The sequence below is a fragment of the Xenopus laevis genome, chromosome 1L, assembly GCF_017654675.1.
Source record: "Xenopus laevis strain J_2021 chromosome 1L, Xenopus_laevis_v10.1, whole genome shotgun sequence".
Lineage (NCBI taxonomy): Eukaryota > Metazoa > Chordata > Amphibia > Anura > Pipidae > Xenopus > Xenopus laevis.
In genome coordinates this window covers 59,953,539-59,972,979 of record NC_054371.1, presented here as the reverse complement: position 1 = coordinate 59,972,979, position 19,441 = coordinate 59,953,539, and the positions used below count along the sequence as shown (strand labels likewise).

The window sequence follows — 19,441 nt, the reverse complement described above, 5'->3', positions numbered from 1 at the left end:
TTACACTGCAAATAATTCACTCTACCATGTAAAATGTAATTCCTGAACTAACAAGTATATATTTTTACTTAAGTAGTAATATTGGTGTGTAGGCATTCATCTCAGGTCATTTTGTCTGGTCATGTGCTTTAAGAAAGAGCCAGTGCTGCACTATGAAACTGCTTTCTGAAAGGCTGTTGTTTCTCCAACTCAATGTAACTTAATGTGTCGCAGTGGGACTTGGATTTTTACCTAACAGGGAGCTGTTATCTGGTTACCTTCCCATTGTTCTGTTAAACTGCTGGAGGGAAAGAGAGGGGTGTGATTTCACTCCGACTTGCAGTGCAGCAGTGACTGAAGTTTAACAGAGCACAAGTCACATGACTGGGGGAACCTAGGAAACTGACAATACGTCTAGCCCGATGTCAGATTTCAAAACTGAATATAAAAAAATCCAGTTGCTCTTTTGAAAAATGGATTTTAGTGCAGAAGTCTGCTGGGGCAGCACTATTAACTGATGTGTTTTTTTTAAAAAAAATATGTTTTCTCCTGACAGTATCCTTTAAAGATTAATATTTATAGTTATAGGGTGGATAAAAATAACAGAATATCTATTATTCAGAAACCCATTTTCTTTGTTGACTGATTTATTTTGTAGGCAATGTTAACTTAGCTAGTCTAGTATAAGACCTACTAGGTTTTGTAATGTTTAGTGTTTTAATAGCCTTGAGGCATTGGCTATACAGTAGGGAAAGACCCCTTATCCAGAAAACTCCAGTTCTAGTCTGTCTGTATAAAAGCTCTAATGTATCTGTAAAAATAAAAAAAACTAAATTTACAGCCTCCCATAAACCAAACATCTAATATCCTAGGAGGATTTGAAATCTCTACATTTTATCTTTATTATATAGACCTGTGGCCATCAAAATAACTAGCTGCAGTCATCGTAATGGTTTCCAGACAAACATAATAAACACTGCACATGAATCACAACACTCTGAAACACAGCAAGCCAAAAGGTACAAGTTACGGGTGGCTTTGGTTGGCCACAGAAAATAAAAGCAAAACTGCCGTTGTGGATTTTCCAGCGTTCTATACAGCAGTAGGGTGGGAAAAACTCAATGACATGCAGCAAATGAAAATTGAATGTGTGCATATTGCTTACGACTCTGCTTCTATATCCACCAAAAATAAAGCAAGAAAAACTATAAGAATCAAATTTGTAAGGGGATTTGTATTTCCTTCGCAGTTTATTCTCGTATAGATACTGCATGCAAATATGGACTTGCCTTAATTTCCAATTTGATTTGTTTGCATTCCCATTAAGTGTATGATATGCTACATTAAAGTTGTCTGGCAAATGGTTACTATATTAATAATACCCTTTTTCGAAGGAATAAATATGGATGGATGTTATTTTGGTCGCATGGGTGAGGTAAGAACAATTGTTAGCTTTATTAAGCCCTTTCATTATATGGACCAAAGCTGGCAATAAAATATCTTAATTCATTAGAGCTGCAGAGAGCAATGGGTGCTACTCCACACTGTCAAGTACAATAACTGCAGGGTCCTGAAATGGTGGAGAAAAAAAAAAAACCATTCAGCAGATTCAAGAACAAGGGGAAAAAATCCCTTGAATTTGTTGTCTGCATATATTTGCCTCGATCGCATTTCACATTTCAGTGCACTGCAGCGTAATAGGATTGCAGTACTACAAGGTACCAATTTTCATTCATTATAAAAATGCTAAGTGAAATCTATCCACTAAAGTAATAAACAAGGAGCAAAACACAAATTGTTTAACCCTATTGATGCATGGGAGCCTTCAAGCTACTAGAGACAAAAGCTGTAAAGAGAGTTCAGGAGGGTTAGAGGGCAGGAGTGAAGGTCAACGGCAATAATTACAGCCATAAGCTTAATGTGGGTGGGGGAAAGAACATAGAATAGTAATCATATGTGACTTAACCTTGTAATTAGAATTTTGTACTATAACTAGCATGACATGGTAAAGCGAGAGGGGTGTTATTTTTTTAATGTGGCTTAATAAACTGCAAACTAGAGGAAAATAGAGGAATATTTGTGCCTTTTGTGATTCAACCTTAACCAGGGCCCCCTCCTTTTGGTGGGTTCTCCTTTCTGAAATGACATAGTACAAGATAAAATAGTAATGCTAATATTGATAGTTTGTCCATTACAGGTCAGCTAACTGTCCACTGGAACAGTTACAGAGCTGTTAGTTTCGATTTCACAAGGCCAATCAATACCAAGGCATACTGTTTCAATTTTGCCCACATTGATTTTTCTCTCTCCCTTTTTTTTTCTTTTGTAATACCCACATCTTCTAGCATTCATCTTTTCTGAAAGGAGGAAGATTTGATTTACTGAAGAAAAATTGGAGAGAGCATCACAGAGATTTTTACCGGCAAGCCTTTCGACGTTCTATGAAAGAAAGAAAAAAAAGAAAAAGAAAAAAAAAGGGTGAAAGATGAATGTTTCACAGCGAGAGACGCTTCTAGCTTGAGGGCATCCATTAGAACATATTCCTAGCAATCAGAAACAGTTTCTTAAAAGCAGCTGCAACCTAAATCTGTTCCTATCTACTAATATAAAACATGCAGCCAGTTGGATAGAAATGTGCTGCATAAAAATTCCTTAGCCTTATTGCTAGCCCTTCCATAATTTATGTCTGCAATTTTACCTATGCATTTTCCCTAAGATGAGTAGTGCCACTCTTCTTTTCCCTGCTATCCTAGGACCAGGAGTGAATTTCCATGGTACATTAGTCAGCCTATTAGAATGCAATGAAGGACACGATGAGAAAAGGGTAGTCTGTCCTCGGAGAATTTCTTCCACTGTTCTCCATCATCTCTCCTCATCCTTCTTACATTCAGTCACTTTACCAGGTGTCATCTACATGAAAGATGATTTGTCTCCTGACCCAAATAAACACAATGCCTGTTCAGTGCACAGTGGGGGGAAAAATGACTTCTGCCACTCTGTTCATTTGGGGGAGCATACTTGCTGTTCCCTATCAGGCACTGCTGCTAATCACCAGATCTGGTGGCATTAATGTATGAATAAACAGGTAATCCTTCACAACATTTCCTACAAAGAAAATAAATAAATAAATAAAATACAAAATCCGGCAAGGACGGTAAAGGACGCTCATTCATAATGAGCTGAATAGTTTTTGAGCAGGCCAAGGCAGACAAAGTAGAAAACGTGTGAAATAAAAAACAAGGCGACATACTCTCCTGCGGCAGCAGCTTGTGCAAGCTCCATATTAAGACACAAATTGCATTCAGGCAGGTCACTAGGTGTCAAAAGATATTAGATGCCTGCTGTGAGGGAACAGCAAATCCCATCTGCTTCCGAGAAAATATTTTCATTTTTGTCTCTTTATTGAATTGGAAATTGAGAATCTCTTTGGGTATAACAGTATTAGATTTAATAAGTATTCATGGTCAAATGGATATAATCATCAGTAGGTTACCCGAAATGCCGAAGATTTCATTTGATCCTCCTAACGGGCCAAATTGAATTTTTCCCCCCCTTTCCAGCTCACAGTGTTGTTTCACTACCAGATGTTTTTCAAAATGCCACATTCTGCTGCTTCCAGGCTGCATGCAAGCACCTGACCTTCTTTATAATTGACTAAAAATATTGATGTAATGGCATGGGTCTGATTGTGATTTATTAAAACCACTGCCGATCCCAGGCCAGCTGCCAGCATTGCAGCCTACTGATCAGGAGGCATTAGGAAAGACATCAATACTGAAACAAAATAAATGACATTAATGGGAAAGTATTAAGGCTCCTAGGCCCTGGCAACAAGCAAACAATACGAATTCCAAAGGACAGGGAGGAACGAAAACTGCATAAACTAAATGAAAACAAAATATTTATGCAATTCAGTTTTCTAAAGGACACACAGGCAAGAATATATTAACCCTTTGTTATTAATGAGAGCAGGGGTGGGGGCACAGGTCCCTTTTATACTAATAAAATGTATTTGGAAATAGCCCTGTAAATGGCATTGTATTTAATACATTTCATACAGAGCTATATTAAAATATATTTATTTCATTTTTTCACATTTAAGGGTATGTATCATAAACAGTGAGAATATGGATTGCCCTCAGAATGGCAAAAAGCAAAACCAAAGAAGCTACTTGTACATGATTATACTAATGTCAAAATGAATTCCAAATTTTACACGTGAACGTGTTCGTCACACATTTTCATTTAAAATGTTGATGGGTTGGTTACTTTCCTTACTACAGTTGGTTGTAACAAAGCCAGGGTAAACTTTCAGTGGCAGTTTATGTTAAACAACAACTCAATATCATTTCCCCCTATCAGAACTATTCTTACCATATAGGTCGATTCAAGGCACTGATAAAAAGGGAACTGCCCACCACAATGTTAATTTTATGCTCTAGAATCTACAGCTGATGGCATTTAAAGGGTTAACCTTTCCCATGACTAAGCGCCCTGAATAGGTGCGAAACGTGTAGGGTGGATGGAGATGCAGATTCATATTTTTAACTTTGTATAAATAAAAATATATTTTAATTGAATTTCTCTGGTCCTGTGGATCCGTCTGAGTGCCGGTCGGCCCTGCTTCTTTTAACCTTTCCTTCACCAATATAATGGGCAATATGTGTAAGGCAGCAGGTACCTTGCTTTGCAAGTTTGTACAGTGTTTGTCTGTGAAAGCCCACAGATATAAACAGTGTAGTCTATGTAACGCAGTTAACAATATAAATGTACTATTTTCAGGACTGAGCTAAACAAATCTAAAGACCTCTTTGTGTTGTAAACCCTGAGCGGTGAGTTCTAAAGTATTGTTTGAAACATTCCAAACATTTTGAGACTAAAAAAAATATTTTAAACCACACCCCTGATCTGCATCACAAATCTGCCCAAACCCTGCCTACTTTCCTCTGAGCACCCCCCCCCCCCAATAATCTGCTTAGGTCCTCCCCATCTAAACAGGGACATATATGTCCCTGTTTAATTAAAGGACACAAAGCTGTCACAACCTGTACATTGTTGTAAAGGTATAGGATCTGATATTCAGAATGCTCAGGACCTAGGGTTTTCTGGGAAAGGGATCTTTCCACAATTTGGATCACTACACCTCAAGTCTAATAACAAAATCTATTTAAACATAAAATAAACCCAACAGGATTTTGACTCCAATAAGGATTAATTATATCTTAGTACAAGGTACCGTTTTATTATTTCAGAGAAAACGGAAATTATTTTTTAACAAGTGAATTATTTAATTAAAATGGAGTCCAGGCCTTCCCGTAAGTCTGAGCTACCTGGATAACAGGTTTCCAGAGAACGGATTCCATACCTAAACCACACAAATTCTGCAGGGCTACTAGTAGCAGGCAGTGGTATTTTGCACTTCTGTTATTTTCAGGTTAAAGAGCCTTCCAATTAACAGCCAAAAGCCATTGTTGGTGTCTTCAAAACGGGGTTGTCCCAACAGGCAGTCCTTTTAAAAGCATTCTACCCATTTTGCTCCTTGTAAAACTCAGGAGATGCAGAGAACTACAGAGATTGAACAGCCCAATGTCCCATGAGAATATATAAAGACAAGTGTTGATGGCAACACACACTGAAAAGAAACATAATAACATTATTCAAGATGCACTTAACCCTTTAAGTGCCACCCCACGTAGAATCTACGTTCTGTGGGGATGGCACTTGAAATGCCACAGAACGTAGATTCTACGTTCTGCAGCATTTCAGGGTTAGGGAACGGAGGAGCGGCTTTTCAAGCCGCTTGCTCCGTTCCTCTTCGTTCCCCAGCCCCCAGGCAACGAGCAGGGGCCGGGAACGAGTGGCCCCTGAGGCGCGATCGCCCAGGGGCCCCAAATGCAGCAGCAGACACGTGCACACTGCGTGTCCTGCTGCTGCTTTCACTTCCTGAGCCGAAGCTCCGCCCCCTCTCAACGGATCTTCCTGGGTGATGCAGCATTTTCTTCCTCCAGCCCTGCACAACGATCTGGACCTGCTTCCCCCAGGTTAGTGCCCATCCACACACAGAAACACACACAAACACACAAACACACACTTATTTTCCCATTACACACTTACATTCACACTTACACACAATCACATACATTTTTGGGGGATCAGGGGGGTCACACACATTCACAGCACCCCCACACGCTTGCACACACACACAACATGCAATTGGTCAGTTGTACACACACACATACACACTTGCACTGTTGTGTATTTTTTTTTTTTTTTCTTATCGCATCGTCTGTTTTTTTTGCTGAAAAAACTGTTTTATTGCCATTGCGAATAGCGTATTCGCTAATTGCACTGCGCAATACCTTTTGTATGTTATTTTGGTGATTATACTGCAATTTGGGTGATTTTGGTGCATTTTTAGACATTTTATTGCATGTTTTGCCATTTTATTACATTTTCAGCTTTGCAAAGGTGTTGTTCCCCTTTTTCTGTCTGTAAAACCTATTTGGCCATGCTAAAATTATCAAAAATTGATTCTGACTGCTGATTACAGTAGGCGAAAAAAAAAAAAGCATTGATTTTTGCGGTTTTGTTGGATTTTAGGGATTTTTGTTACTTCATTTTGACCTTGGAAATTTTGTCTGCTATATAACCATTTGGAGGTCTCTGTGTACAAAGTAGTTTGGTAAATCTTTTCATATCAGGCATCAAACTGTTCAGTACACTCCTTGCTTTCATATTTAGGATGACTTTTGCTGGTACGTTACAAAATGTGGGGTATATAATGGGGTAAAATGCAAGCTTTGTGACTATTTTCAGAATTTCCATAAAAAGCGTTATGTTTAGCATTGCTTTGCGGTTTTGTAGTTTGCAGTAGAAAATTGTAATTACCTGCTTTAGATTCATCTGAATGTGTACTTTCAGAAAATATATGGGTTTCTAGGGTCTCCATACTGTTAGGGGGTCTTATGGTGCATAATGCACATACCAGGTGTTGTATTGTAGCAGTCAGAGTGTCATATGTGAAAATTCATATGTACTATTTTCATTTGGGCGTCTCTGTATGCCACCTAGTTTGGTAAATCTTTTCATATCAGGCATCACACTGTTCAGTACACTCCTGGCTTTCATATTGAGGATGACTTTTGCTGGTACGTTACAAAATGTGGGGTATATAATGGGGTAAAATGCAAGCTTTGTGACTATTTTCAGAAATTCCATAAAAAGCGTTATGTTTAGCATTGCTTTGTGGTTTTGTAGTTTGCAGTAGAAAGATGTAATTACTTGCTTTAGATTCGTCTGAATGTGTGCTTTCAGAAAATATATGGTTTTCTAGGGTCTCTATACTGTTAGGGGGTCTTATGGTGCATAATGCACATACCAGGTGCTTGTATTGTAGCAGTCAGAGTGTCATATGTGAAAATTCATATGTACTATTTTCATTTGGGAGATTTTTGTGGGGTAAAAACACAGAAATATATATTTACCCCCCAAAACCATATATTTTTTGGAAAGTACACATTCTACCGAATCTAAAATGAGTACCCATGCCTTTCTGCTCCAAACTACTGAGTCGCAAGGCCTTCCCAAAATTGACGGTTTTGGTGAAATATCTGAAAATTGCCTCAAAGCTTCGACTTCCCAGCACCATATTACCCATGTATCATTACGTACCAAGAAAAAGCACCCTAAATATGATTGCCAGGGTTCCTCCAAACAGTTTGGTGGCCATTGTTCATAGGTTTACCAAAGTATCTTGCATTTAGAGGCCCCAAAATGAAGTTAGCGCATATAAATAGTCCTGTAGGTAACTTCAGCTAACTCAACACATTGACTGCATTTTTTGTGGGGTAAAAACACAGAAATATATGTTTACCCCCCAAAACCATATATTTTTGGAAAGTACACATTCTACCGAATCTAAAATGAGTACCCATGCCTTTCTGCTCCAAACTACTGAGTCGCAAGGCCTTCCCAAAATTGTCGGTTTTGGTGAAATATCTAAAAATTGCCTCAAAGCTTCAAATTCCCAGCACCATATCACCCATGTATCATTACGTACCAAGAAAAAGCACCCTAAATATGATTGCCAGGGTTCCTCCAAACAGTTTGGTGGCCATTGTTCATAGGTTTACCAAAGTATCTTGCATTTAGAGGCCCCAAAATGAAGTTAGCGCATATAAATAGTCCTGTAGGTAACTTCAGCTAATGAAAAATCAACACATTGACTGCATTTTTTGTGGGGTAAAAACACAGAAATATATGTTTACCCCCCAAAACCATATATTTTTGGAAAGTACACATCCTACCGAATCTAAAATGGGTACCCATGCCTTTCTGCTCCAAACTACTGAGTCGCAAGGCCTTCCCAAAATTGTCGGTTTTGGTGAAATATCTAAAAATTGCCTCAAAGCTTCAAATTCCCAGCACCATATCACCCATGTATCATTACGTACCAAGAAAAAGCACCCTAAATATGATTGCCAGGGTTCCTCCAAACAGTTTGGTGGCCATTGTTCATAGGTTCACCAAAGTATCTTGCATTTAGAGGCCCCAAAATGAAGTTATTAGCTGAAGTTACCCACAGGACTATTTATATGCACTAACTTCATTTTGGGGCCTCTAAATGCCAGATTCTTTGGTAAACCTATGAACAATGGCCACCAAACTGTTTGGAGGAACCCTGGCAATCATATTTAGGGTGCTTTTTCTTGGTACGTAATGATACATGGGTGATATGGTGCTGGGAAGTTGAAGCTTTGAGACAATTTTCAGATATTTCACCAAAACCGTCGATTTTGGGAAGGCCTTGCGACTCAGTAGTTTGGAGCAGAAAGGCATGGGTACTCATTTTAGATTCGGTAGAATGTGTACTTTCCAAAAATATATGGTTTTGGGGGGTAAACATATATTTCTGTGTTTTTACCCCACAAAAAAATGCAGTCAATGTGTTGATTTTTCATTAGCTGAAGTTACATACAGGACTATTTATATGCGCTAACTTCATTTTGGGGCCTCTAAATGCAAGATACTTTGGTGAACCTATGAACAATGGCCACCAAACTGTTTGGAGGAACCCTGGCAATCATATTTAGGGTGCTTTTTCTTGGTACGTAATGATACATGGGTGATATGGTGCTGGGAAGTTGAAGCTTTGAGACAATTTTCAGATATTTCACCAAAACCGTCGATTTTGGGAAGGCCTTGCGACTCAGTAGTTTGGAGCAGAAAGGCATGGGTACTCATTTTAGATTCGGTAGAATGTGTACTTTCCAAAAATATATGGTTTTGGGGGGTAAACATATATTTCTGTGTTTTTACCCCACAAAAAATGCAGTCAATGTGTTGATTTTTCATTAGCTGAAGTTACATACAGGACTATTTATATGTGCTAACTTCATTTTGGGGCCTCTAAATGCCAGATACTTTGGTAAACCTATGAACAATGGCCACCAAACTGTTTGGAGGAACCCTGGCAATCATATTTAGGGTGTTTTTTCTTGGTACGTAATGATACATGGGTGATATGGTGCTGGGAAGTTGAAGCTTTGAGGCAATTTTCAGATATTTCACCAAAACCATCGATTTTGGGAAGGCCTTGCGACTCAGTAGTTTGGAGCAGAAAGGCATGGGTACTCATTTTAGATTCGGTAGAATGTGTACTTTCCAAAAATATATGGTTTTGGGGGGTAAACATATATTTCTGTGTTTTTACCCCACAAAAATGTGGTCAATGTGTTGATTTTTCATTAGCTGAAGTTACCTACAGGACTATTTGTATGCACTAACTTGATTTTGGGGCCTCTAAATGCCAGATACTTTGGTAAACCTATGAACAATGGACACCAAACTGTTTGGAGGAACCCTGACAATCATATTTAGGGTGCTTTTTCTTGATACGTAATGATACATGGGTGATATGGTGCTAGGAAGTTGAAGCTTTTAGGAAATTTTCAGATATTTCACCAAAACTGACAATTTTGGGAAAGCCTTGCGACTCAGTAGTTTGGAGCAGAAAGGCATGGGTACCCATTTTAGATTCGGTAGAATGTTTACTTTCTAAAAATATATGGTTTTGGGGGGTAAACGTATATTTCTGTGTTTTTACCCCACAAAAAATGCAGTCAATGTGTTGATTTTTCATTAGCTCAAGTTACTCACAGGACTATTTGTATGCGCTAACTTCATTTTGGGGCCTCTAAATGCCAGATACTTTGGTAAACCTATGAACAATGGCTACCAAACTGTTTGGAGGAACCCTGGCAATCATATTTAGGGTGCTTTTTCTTGGTATGTAATGATACATGGGTGATATGGTGCTGGGAAGTTGAAGCTTTTAGGAAATTTTCAGATATTTCACCAAAACTGACAATTTTGGGAAAGCCTTGCGACTCAGTAGTTTGGAGCAGAAAGGCATGGGTACTCATTTTAGATTCGGTAGAATGTGTACTTTCCAAAAATATATGGTTTTGGGGGGTAAACGTATATTTCGGTGTTTTTACCCCACAAAAAATGCAGTCAGTGTGTTGATTTTTCAGTAGCTGAAGTAAAGTCCTGGACAATTTGGATGTGCTAACTTCATATTGGGGTCTCTAAATGCCAGGTACTTTGGTAATCCTATGCACAATGGGGATCAAACTGTTCAGTGGACCCCTGGCAATCATATTCAGGGTGTTTTTTCTTGGTATCTAATATAGTGTGTGATATGCGGAGCAGCAAAATAAAACCTTTGAAGTGATTTTTCAAAATTTTGATACATTTTGATAAAAAACGCTACGTTCAGACAAGCTTTGATGTTTGGTAGTTAGGAGTAGAGAGACACAGTTACCCATTTTGGAATCGGCAGAATGTGTACTTTCCAAAAATATATGGTCTTCTGGGGTAAACATACTGTTTCAGGATTTTGTGGCCTTGGAATCAAAAGTATGCCGTTTTCTGCCTTCTGCTTTCAAAATTCGGTAATATACTGCCGGTAGTTTTTGCTGTACAGATGTCCTAAATCTTCCTAAAACTATACATATTTGGTATTGGCATGTTCAAGAGACATGAGGCTTTCCAAATCAGTTGGATTTTCATGCGTAAAATGAAATATTTTTCAGGTATAAGTTCATATATTGTGAAAAATAGGAATTTTTCATTTTTTTTTTGTATTTAGCACTATAAATCTTTTTGCAGAGGTGGAAATACAAGAAAACTCAGGCAGATTTAGAAAGCTCAGTTTCTCCCGAAAAAAACAATGTATAGTTTTCCTAGCTGAACTATAGGTTTCCCCTCAGAAAATGCCCCTAAAGTGAGAGAGCACAGAATGTTTCAAAAACGTCTGGCATTTCGCGTAACCAAATTGGTCAATTCTGCTGGCACTTAAAGGGTTAAGTAGAGGCATTCTGATGCACCTTGTAATGACATGATTGACAACACAAGATAAATATAGTAAAAAACACATCTAAAATACCAAACGATGATTGCATTAGCTTGCCTAACCACGGATTGAGTGACTGCATGTTTCATTACTCAAAATGTAAATTTAGTCTCCGTCCATTTGTTTAGACATGCAGAGCTGCAGTGACCAAGATTAGAACCACCAATGGTAGGGCAGTTTGAAGGCTGAATGTGTCTTATAGGTCCAAAAATAAAAATAGGGTTAAAGGAACAGTTGCACACAATCTGCTTAATAAGGCGGCAGAAATAAACTACTTTAAAAAGACGTATTGTCTGAAAAAACAGAATGTGGTAGTGGAATATACTCAAATATAGAAGCAATGTGCTTTAAAAAGTAGTATTTCAGGCTGATTCATTGACAATATCTCCAAAAACCCTGTTAAATCTGCCCACCTGTCCTACTCTCTGCTGCCTCCTTTACCAGTCTGTGCAGGGGAGCCGATGCACTGTAGGACAATAGCCAATCAGAAGCTAGTCTGACCTGAAGCCTTTCTTTGCTTGCATGACTGAAGGGCTCTGATTGGCTATCACCCTCCTACTGTATTTTGCCAGGGACAGTTAGGAATTGCCCATCCATCATTTGAAACACGGACAGGCACCATAGCAAATCAATAGGGAGTGCCAATAAATTCGTAATTTTTTTGTGAAACCAACACCATACAGTATATTATTCATTATTGCAACTCCCTCTTTTAGCCATGTATCTTATAACAGAACTGATTACAAATTCTAAAGCTAAATCTTTTATAGAGAAGCTGATGCTTCTACCGTCTAAGGTCTTTTCATGCATCTTCATGTATTTGCATATCCAGGCATGGGATCAGTTATCCAGAAACCTGTTATCCTGACAGCTTAGAGTTACGGAATGGCCATAAATGGCCAAATTTTTAAAATGAATTTCCTTTTTACTAGATCCAAACTAAGTTATAATTAATCTTACTTGGACGCAAAATCAGTCTATTGAGTTTATTTAATGTTTAAATGTTTTTTTTTAAAAGATCCGTTATCCGGAAAACCCCAGGACCCAAGCACTCTGGATAACAGGTCCCATAACTGTACCAATTTAGCATTGTCATAGCAAGAGAGCCAGCCATATACCAAAACTGCCTTCTCCTATACACAAAACAGAGATTGCACATTATTTTTTAGCTGTCATGATATGTCACCCTATCAAACACTAAAACTGTTATCATTGTTGTATGATGGACAGGTAGTGTCTGAGTAATCTAATAATTGTCTAGACTAAGAGGAAATACAGAAGGTCGGAACTTGTACCAAGGATAATACTGTTTAAACAACATATTTAGACTTTTCCAATAGAAAACATATACCACAGAAAATAAACTGCAATAATAGCAAAAAAATAAAGAAATAAAAAAAGGACAGCTGAAGGACAGATAGTAAAAAGATATAATCGATAACTTTACAATACTGAGTTAAGATGTGCACTATGGATTTCAGTATTTCATCCAGGTAGTAATACTCCAACAAAAGCCTGCCTATAGGGATTAGAAATTCAGTAAAGCTTTTATCACCACTTAATAAAACAAAAGTTGAGTTATACACATAGATGTTAAAGGAGTAATAGCATACATACATGTGCATGCTTTGCCGAACAACAGGCCAGACAGTACAATACTACCTAGAACAGCAATGATCCATTGGTTCCGTAGATATCCTGAATAAGCAAAGGAAGTGGGAAAAATTGGCAACGACAAGCCAAATTCCCATTCTAAAAAGACCAACTGCAAACAATATTGCACCTCCCTCAACCAAGACACAAATAAGGGCAATATAATTAGCCTAGAGATATTCCAGGACTTGTTTTAGGTATTTCACTTCCGCTTTACAAAAAGTGTTATATGCTCCAACTGTAAGAAAATGTGGCATCAGCAATGAAAGTACCGTATATACTCGAGTATAAGCCGACCCGAGTATAAGCCGAGGTACCTAATTTTACCTACGAAAACTGGGAAAACATATTGACTCTAGTATAAGCCTACACACAACTACAGCCCTGTCTCCCAGCAGCGCACATTCTGCCAAAGCAACCCCCCCAGCGATCAACCGGACTTCTTTGCAAAGTTGATGGTGACAGAGAATTGCCAAACGGATTACTGTGTGCATTGTCCCACTGTCCCACTACCATGTGCAGATGGTGCTGTTTGATATTGCCATCACTGTTAATCTTTCGTATAACCAACAGAGGGCTCTGTGTGATATTGCAGTCACTGTTATTCTTTCATACAACCAACAGATGGCACTGTGTGATATTGCAGTCACTGTTATTCTTTCATACAACCAACAGATGGCGCTATGTGATATTGCAGTCACTGTTATTCTTTCATACAACCAACAGATGGCGCTGTGTGATGTTGCAGTCACTGTTAATCTTTCATATAACCAACAGAGGGTGCTGTGTGATATTGCAGTCACTGTTATTCTTTCATATAACCAACAGATGGCGCTGTGTGATATTGCAGTCACTGTTATTCTTTCATACAACCAACAGATGGCGCTGTGTGATATTGCAGTCACAGTTATTCTTTCATACAACCAACAGATGGCGCTGTGTGATATTGCAGTCACTGTTATTCTTTCATATAACCAACAGAGGGCGCACTGTTATTGTTTCATATAACCAACAGAGGGCATTGTGGGATATTGCAGTCTCTCCCCAAGTGTACTGTTGGTATAGGAATGATTAAAAGTGACTGCAATCTCAGCTACTCGGGTCGGGTACCGCTGACCCGAGTATAAGCCGAGGTAGACTTTTTCAGCACATTTTGGATGCTGAAAAACTCGGCTTATACTCGAGTATATACGGTAGTATTTATTCATGTTGTGAAACGCTCTACTTATAGAGGTTGCACAGGATAATTTTTCAGATAATTTCCGTCATATAATCTGGACACACTTTTCCTCTAGTGTTTCACCGAGAACTCTGGAACATTTTAACTTTAAAACTTCAGTTTTATAATATTTCATGATATACAGGTAGTTGATTCATTACGCAAAAACCCATCATCCAGAAAGCTCAAAATTATATGAAGACCATCTCCCATTGACTCCATTTAATAAAAAAAAAAAAAAATGAATTTGTTAAAGTTTCTCTTTAATAATAAAACAGAGCCTTGCATGTGATCCCATCTAAGATCTAATGAATGATTATTAGATGTAGAACAATCCTAATTCGTTTAACGAATGTTTAAATGATTTTTAGCTGACCTAAGGTAGGGTAAACCAAATTACAGAAAGGCCCCTTATCTGGATACACATACTAGCATGCTACACAGTGCTTTGAGTTTCAACAAGAATAAATTTATAAACAAGGGGTACAGAATAAAGTCTGTATGGATGCTCACTTGGGTTTTGATGTTTTTGCCACTTAACTCTTGTGTAAGAATGTGAAAAGGCTACATAAGTTGGTAAATGCAGCAATAATTATGCTTGACTTGTATCTACGTATGTGTGGTTCACTCACCAGGGGTTAAGCATAGCATTTATTTTTGTTTAGTACAAAGCAAAATGTGTTAACAGATTTATGGTAATCCCTCAGTACATGAGCAATCTTAGAACATGAAAGATGCGCTCTTATTGAAATTCAGCCCTATATTTCCTATTAGTTTGTACTCACAGTACTGCAACTGCAATTTGATGTGTTCTACCTAAGAAGTGCTTCTATGCGACTGTGTGATTTAACCCATATGAAGAATACTTGTGACCTTGGGTGTCTGTGCACTTTTTTTTTATTTATTTATTTATTTTTACAGAAAAAGTAAAAAATTGTGAACCCTTTGGTATTTCTGCAGGAATTACTCAATGATGTGGTGAGCTCTTTAACTATGTCACAATAATAACAAACCTTAATCTTAAACTAATAACACAAAGAACTGTATGTCTTATGGTCAATGCTGCAATTTAAAGTAATTTATTCTTAAAATCCAGGTAAAACTGAATGGTACCCAATGGTACAAGTAAGTGTATTTTGGGTAGGGAGGCACCGAATCCAGGATTCGGTTCGGGATTCGGCCTTTTTCTGCAGGATTCGGATTCGGCCAAATCCTTCTGCCCGGCCGAACCGAATCCTAATTTGCATATGCAAATTAGGGGCGGGGATGGAAATTGCGTGACTTTTTGTCAGAAAACAAGGAAGTAAAAAATGTTTTGCATATGCAAATTAGGGTTCGGATTCGGTTCGGTATTCGGCCGAATCCTTCGTGAAGGATTCGGGGGGTTCGGCCGAATCCAAAAAAGTGGATTCGGTGCATCCCTAATTTTGGGTTAACCAACAGCAAGTTACAGAAGACCAATGAACTGAGCAAAAAAGGACCGCTTACACACTGTGGATAGTTTTGGTGGGCATTAGATCTCCCCCTTGAAAATATGTTTTCCTCCTAATAATAACAGAATTACAGAAAAGTACACAAAAAAATTAAATAAACAAGGTGTAGTGGCCCATGTCCCTACAAACCTATGTATATTCCTTATTTTTTAGATTGTAAAAGCATTTGATGCACAATAGATTCCTGTTATATCCTGTTTCACTAAATTCTCCTACTTCTTAATTCTGTAGGCTCTTAATTTAAATATGATTAAACAAAGCATCTCTGTCAATCCCTTGTTTAAGACGTTGGTTATTCCAACAAGAGAATTCACACTGTACAGGCCATTCCACTTAGAGATCCAAGTCTTTAGACTTTATTAAAATAAAACCCTTATATTCACCCTTAAAGGACATGTCAACCAAAAGATAAAAAAATTTGACTAATAAGAGAAAACCTAAATCTAAGTAAATTTCCAATATGTATTTATTTAAATGTTCAGAGCTTTTAAAGTTATTTGTAAATACAATTGCTATTGAATTTGAATTTATTAACCCCTGGCTCTTAATTTTTAACAGTGGGGGTAATTTCTAAAGTTCACACAGCGCATATTTATACGCAAATGTGTTTTCTCCTGAATGCTGAAATATTGCACCGTTGTGTCCATCTTTCCATGTTTTACAAATTCGCATTGCGCAAAAATATATGCAAATGGATTGCAAATGAAATTGGTGTTTGAGACTATGGGGCAAATTCACTAACCGGCAAAAATTTGCCAAGATGGTTTTGCACTCATCGCAACACTTCGCCAGGCGTAAATTCGCCTGGACAACGCTAATTCAATATCCTACACATGTGCCCACAGTATAGTTTTGGTGCCATATGTTAGCAAATGTAGGGGGGAAGGAGGGTGCCCCAAAAAAAATTTACGATCTTTTTCAGTCTATCGCCCTTTAAATAGGAAACACCGCCAGCGTTTTTTGGGACTTAGAAAAATGTTCAACTTTTTTTTTTTGAGGAACTCCTATCTACTCTATTGCGCTTCGCCTGGTCTGAGGTGGTGAAGGCATGTCTGGCGATAGAGGTAATGTTCAGTAAAATCAAAAACTTAGTGAATTTGCATAGTAACGCTCTTTCAACAGACCAAAAATTCGCCTGGCGTTAGAGTGTGAAGTTGCGCCAGAGTCTATCTCCATGGCAAAATTACGCCAGCGAAATTACACCAGCTACTGTTAGTAAATCGGCAAAGAACCGAAATGACGTCACGCTGGAGAATTTTCGCCAGCGTTAGCCACTTCGCCCTTTAGTAAATTACCCCCAATGTGAGGTTGTTGTGTACGAAACCAGCATTGACGGTAAATATTTTCTCCGCCACCAAAGTTTTGGGATTACCGAGTGTGTGCATAAATATTTTGCATGTTTATACCATACTGTATATAAAAATCCCCTATGGACATTTGCAGTGCGAATACAAATTTGCAATTCTGCACATTAAATACACAACTCTTAACCAGGTTGTCCTGTGCAGGGCAAATATTTTCACTGTGTGAATCATTCTGCGCTGCGCAAAATTTATAAATGAGCCCCATTGGGCTCAATGCCTTTTAATCAGCTGCCTTGTCTTACATTGTATCAACAGTCTGAGCCACCACGGGAGAGCATAGTAAGGGACAAACACTGTCTTTACTAGCATTATATAAATAAAAATTATGTAAAGACTCTTGAAAAATTCCAAAGAATGTATACTGCAAAGTTTCTTAGAATTATGTTTTCTTTTACTATGCAAAATGTATTTTTGGGGTTGTCATTCCCTTTACAGCCTCTAAAAGATATTAAAGTACCACCTGGAAAAATGCATAATAGCTATAAGTGCAACTTGAATATATACAAGTATGGGATCTATTAGCTGGGAAATAGGATATAGTGAAAGCTCCAAAAGGCAGCCTGGCTATTTCCCATAGTGTCTATTTATAGAATTTTTCACTGCAGGAGTGGCACATCTATAGGTCTTGTGCTGTGCTTAAGGTGGGGGGGGGGGTGAGGGGGTTGGCTCATAAGAAACATGTGGCAAGGTATATATAACAAAGACTTCCAAACTTACCTAGGGAAAACATTGTTATTTAGTCATCATGGTGAATGCATTTTTAAAGCAACTGTCAAAATATATTGAACTGCAACTCTGACATGTCATTACCTTACTGAAGAACTACCCCAAGCTCCATGCTTGTCTGTGAGAATATTGATAATTTTCTGGACAAGCTGGGTTGCAGTTACATGATCTCTGTACTTGGCTGCTCTTATTAAATGGTCACACATTTTTTCTTCTTCTCTCTTGTCTGCAGTATACTGTGCACACTGGGACTGGAAAATAAAAGAAAAAAGGGTTAAGAGACATCAATGATCAGCTTTACATACATACTCCTTTCCCAAGAGAGTAGTGTAATGTTTCCTAAATTGATTTGGTTACAGATAAAAGCTGAATACATATGTGAAAATAATCAGAACCTACACCCCAGTAACAATTGACCATAATTCCGTATATGATCATTTAGCTTGCACTTCTTGTTATTCTTCACCATTTTGGATGCTTCTTTGCCTTCAAAGTTCCTCTATTACCCCAAAAGCTCAAATTACTAAGTAAGCATCCGGTAAAAAGTGTTGGTGTACCTTAACGCAAAACAGCTCAGTCCATTTCTTTGTATTTTCCTGTATTATGGGGTTTTTTTTCAATACACAAGTCAGCAAGCAGCAATAAAAAATATTCGAATAAGGGCAGGCAAGAGTTTATTGCACTAACTGCACTTCTTCTTCAATAAAATACTAGGGGTTGCCCAAAATTGCCCAATGAGAAATTTTTTTAAAATCTAATTTTCACTTTGTCTTCAAATCAACATTTGCTCACAAAATGAATCTTGCAAATATAGCACTACATGATCATTGTTTAAGTTTTGTTATGGTGGATGTTGGTTCACATATTCGAATGTATTTTGTAAAACGAAATACAACAATAAACAAAAATGTTTAATCATTAGCCAATTATTATTTTCCCTGTATTTATTGTAATTGTGCACGTCAAATTTCCAGAAAACAGAAAACTATGGAGAATTATCAGTGTTAGATATCACTTGCAACAGTTTTGGGATAAATAATATCCCACAAAAATGAAAAAACATGGAAAAACATGAAAAACATGGAAAAGCATATGAAAACAGTTTTTGTTTACAGTGGAACAGTTATGCTTCGTGTCTGAAAAACAGAATAAACATAGCACACTTAATTGTTCTTGATCTAATCTGCACAGATGGCGAAGCATAAAATATACGTCCTACTCGTGTTTAAAATATAAATACAAATAAAATTTCAAAATCTGTATTTATATTTTTAATAACAAAAATTTGTTTTGCTTCGGGTATATTGTTTTTCAAATCAAGTCATATTCTTACAATCAAAATATGCAACGAGAAAACAAATCCAGTTTAACTGAAAATGCGTAATTACGAACCGAATTCTACTGCCAAAAGCAGTAAATGTTTTAAAGTGCTCTCTAATGGTCTAATGGATCAGTCTTTACAATTTGAACAACAACTTTTCATATCTGACATAAAATCCATACATATAAATCACATTAGAGGTCTGTTCTTTACTGATTATCAATCTCTGTCTCTTTGTGAAACATTAAGGTTGCATTTGACCTTAATACA

The 19,441-nt window shown here is 37.6% G+C and overlaps 1 protein-coding gene across 2 annotated transcripts in view; it reads right to left on the bottom strand.

The window, feature by feature from the left end:
• The window catches only part of LOC108699406 (lipopolysaccharide-responsive and beige-like anchor protein), a 392,949-nt gene that overhangs the window by 229,986 nt on the left and 143,522 nt on the right, over positions 1-19,441 (bottom strand). For both annotated transcript variants that reach the window (XM_041589518.1, XM_018231478.2), the window contains exon 36: positions 17,935-18,101. In XM_041589518.1, the coding sequence (XP_041445452.1) occupies positions 17,935-18,101 (167 nt within the window). The remainder of the gene's footprint in view (positions 1-17,934; positions 18,102-19,441) is intronic.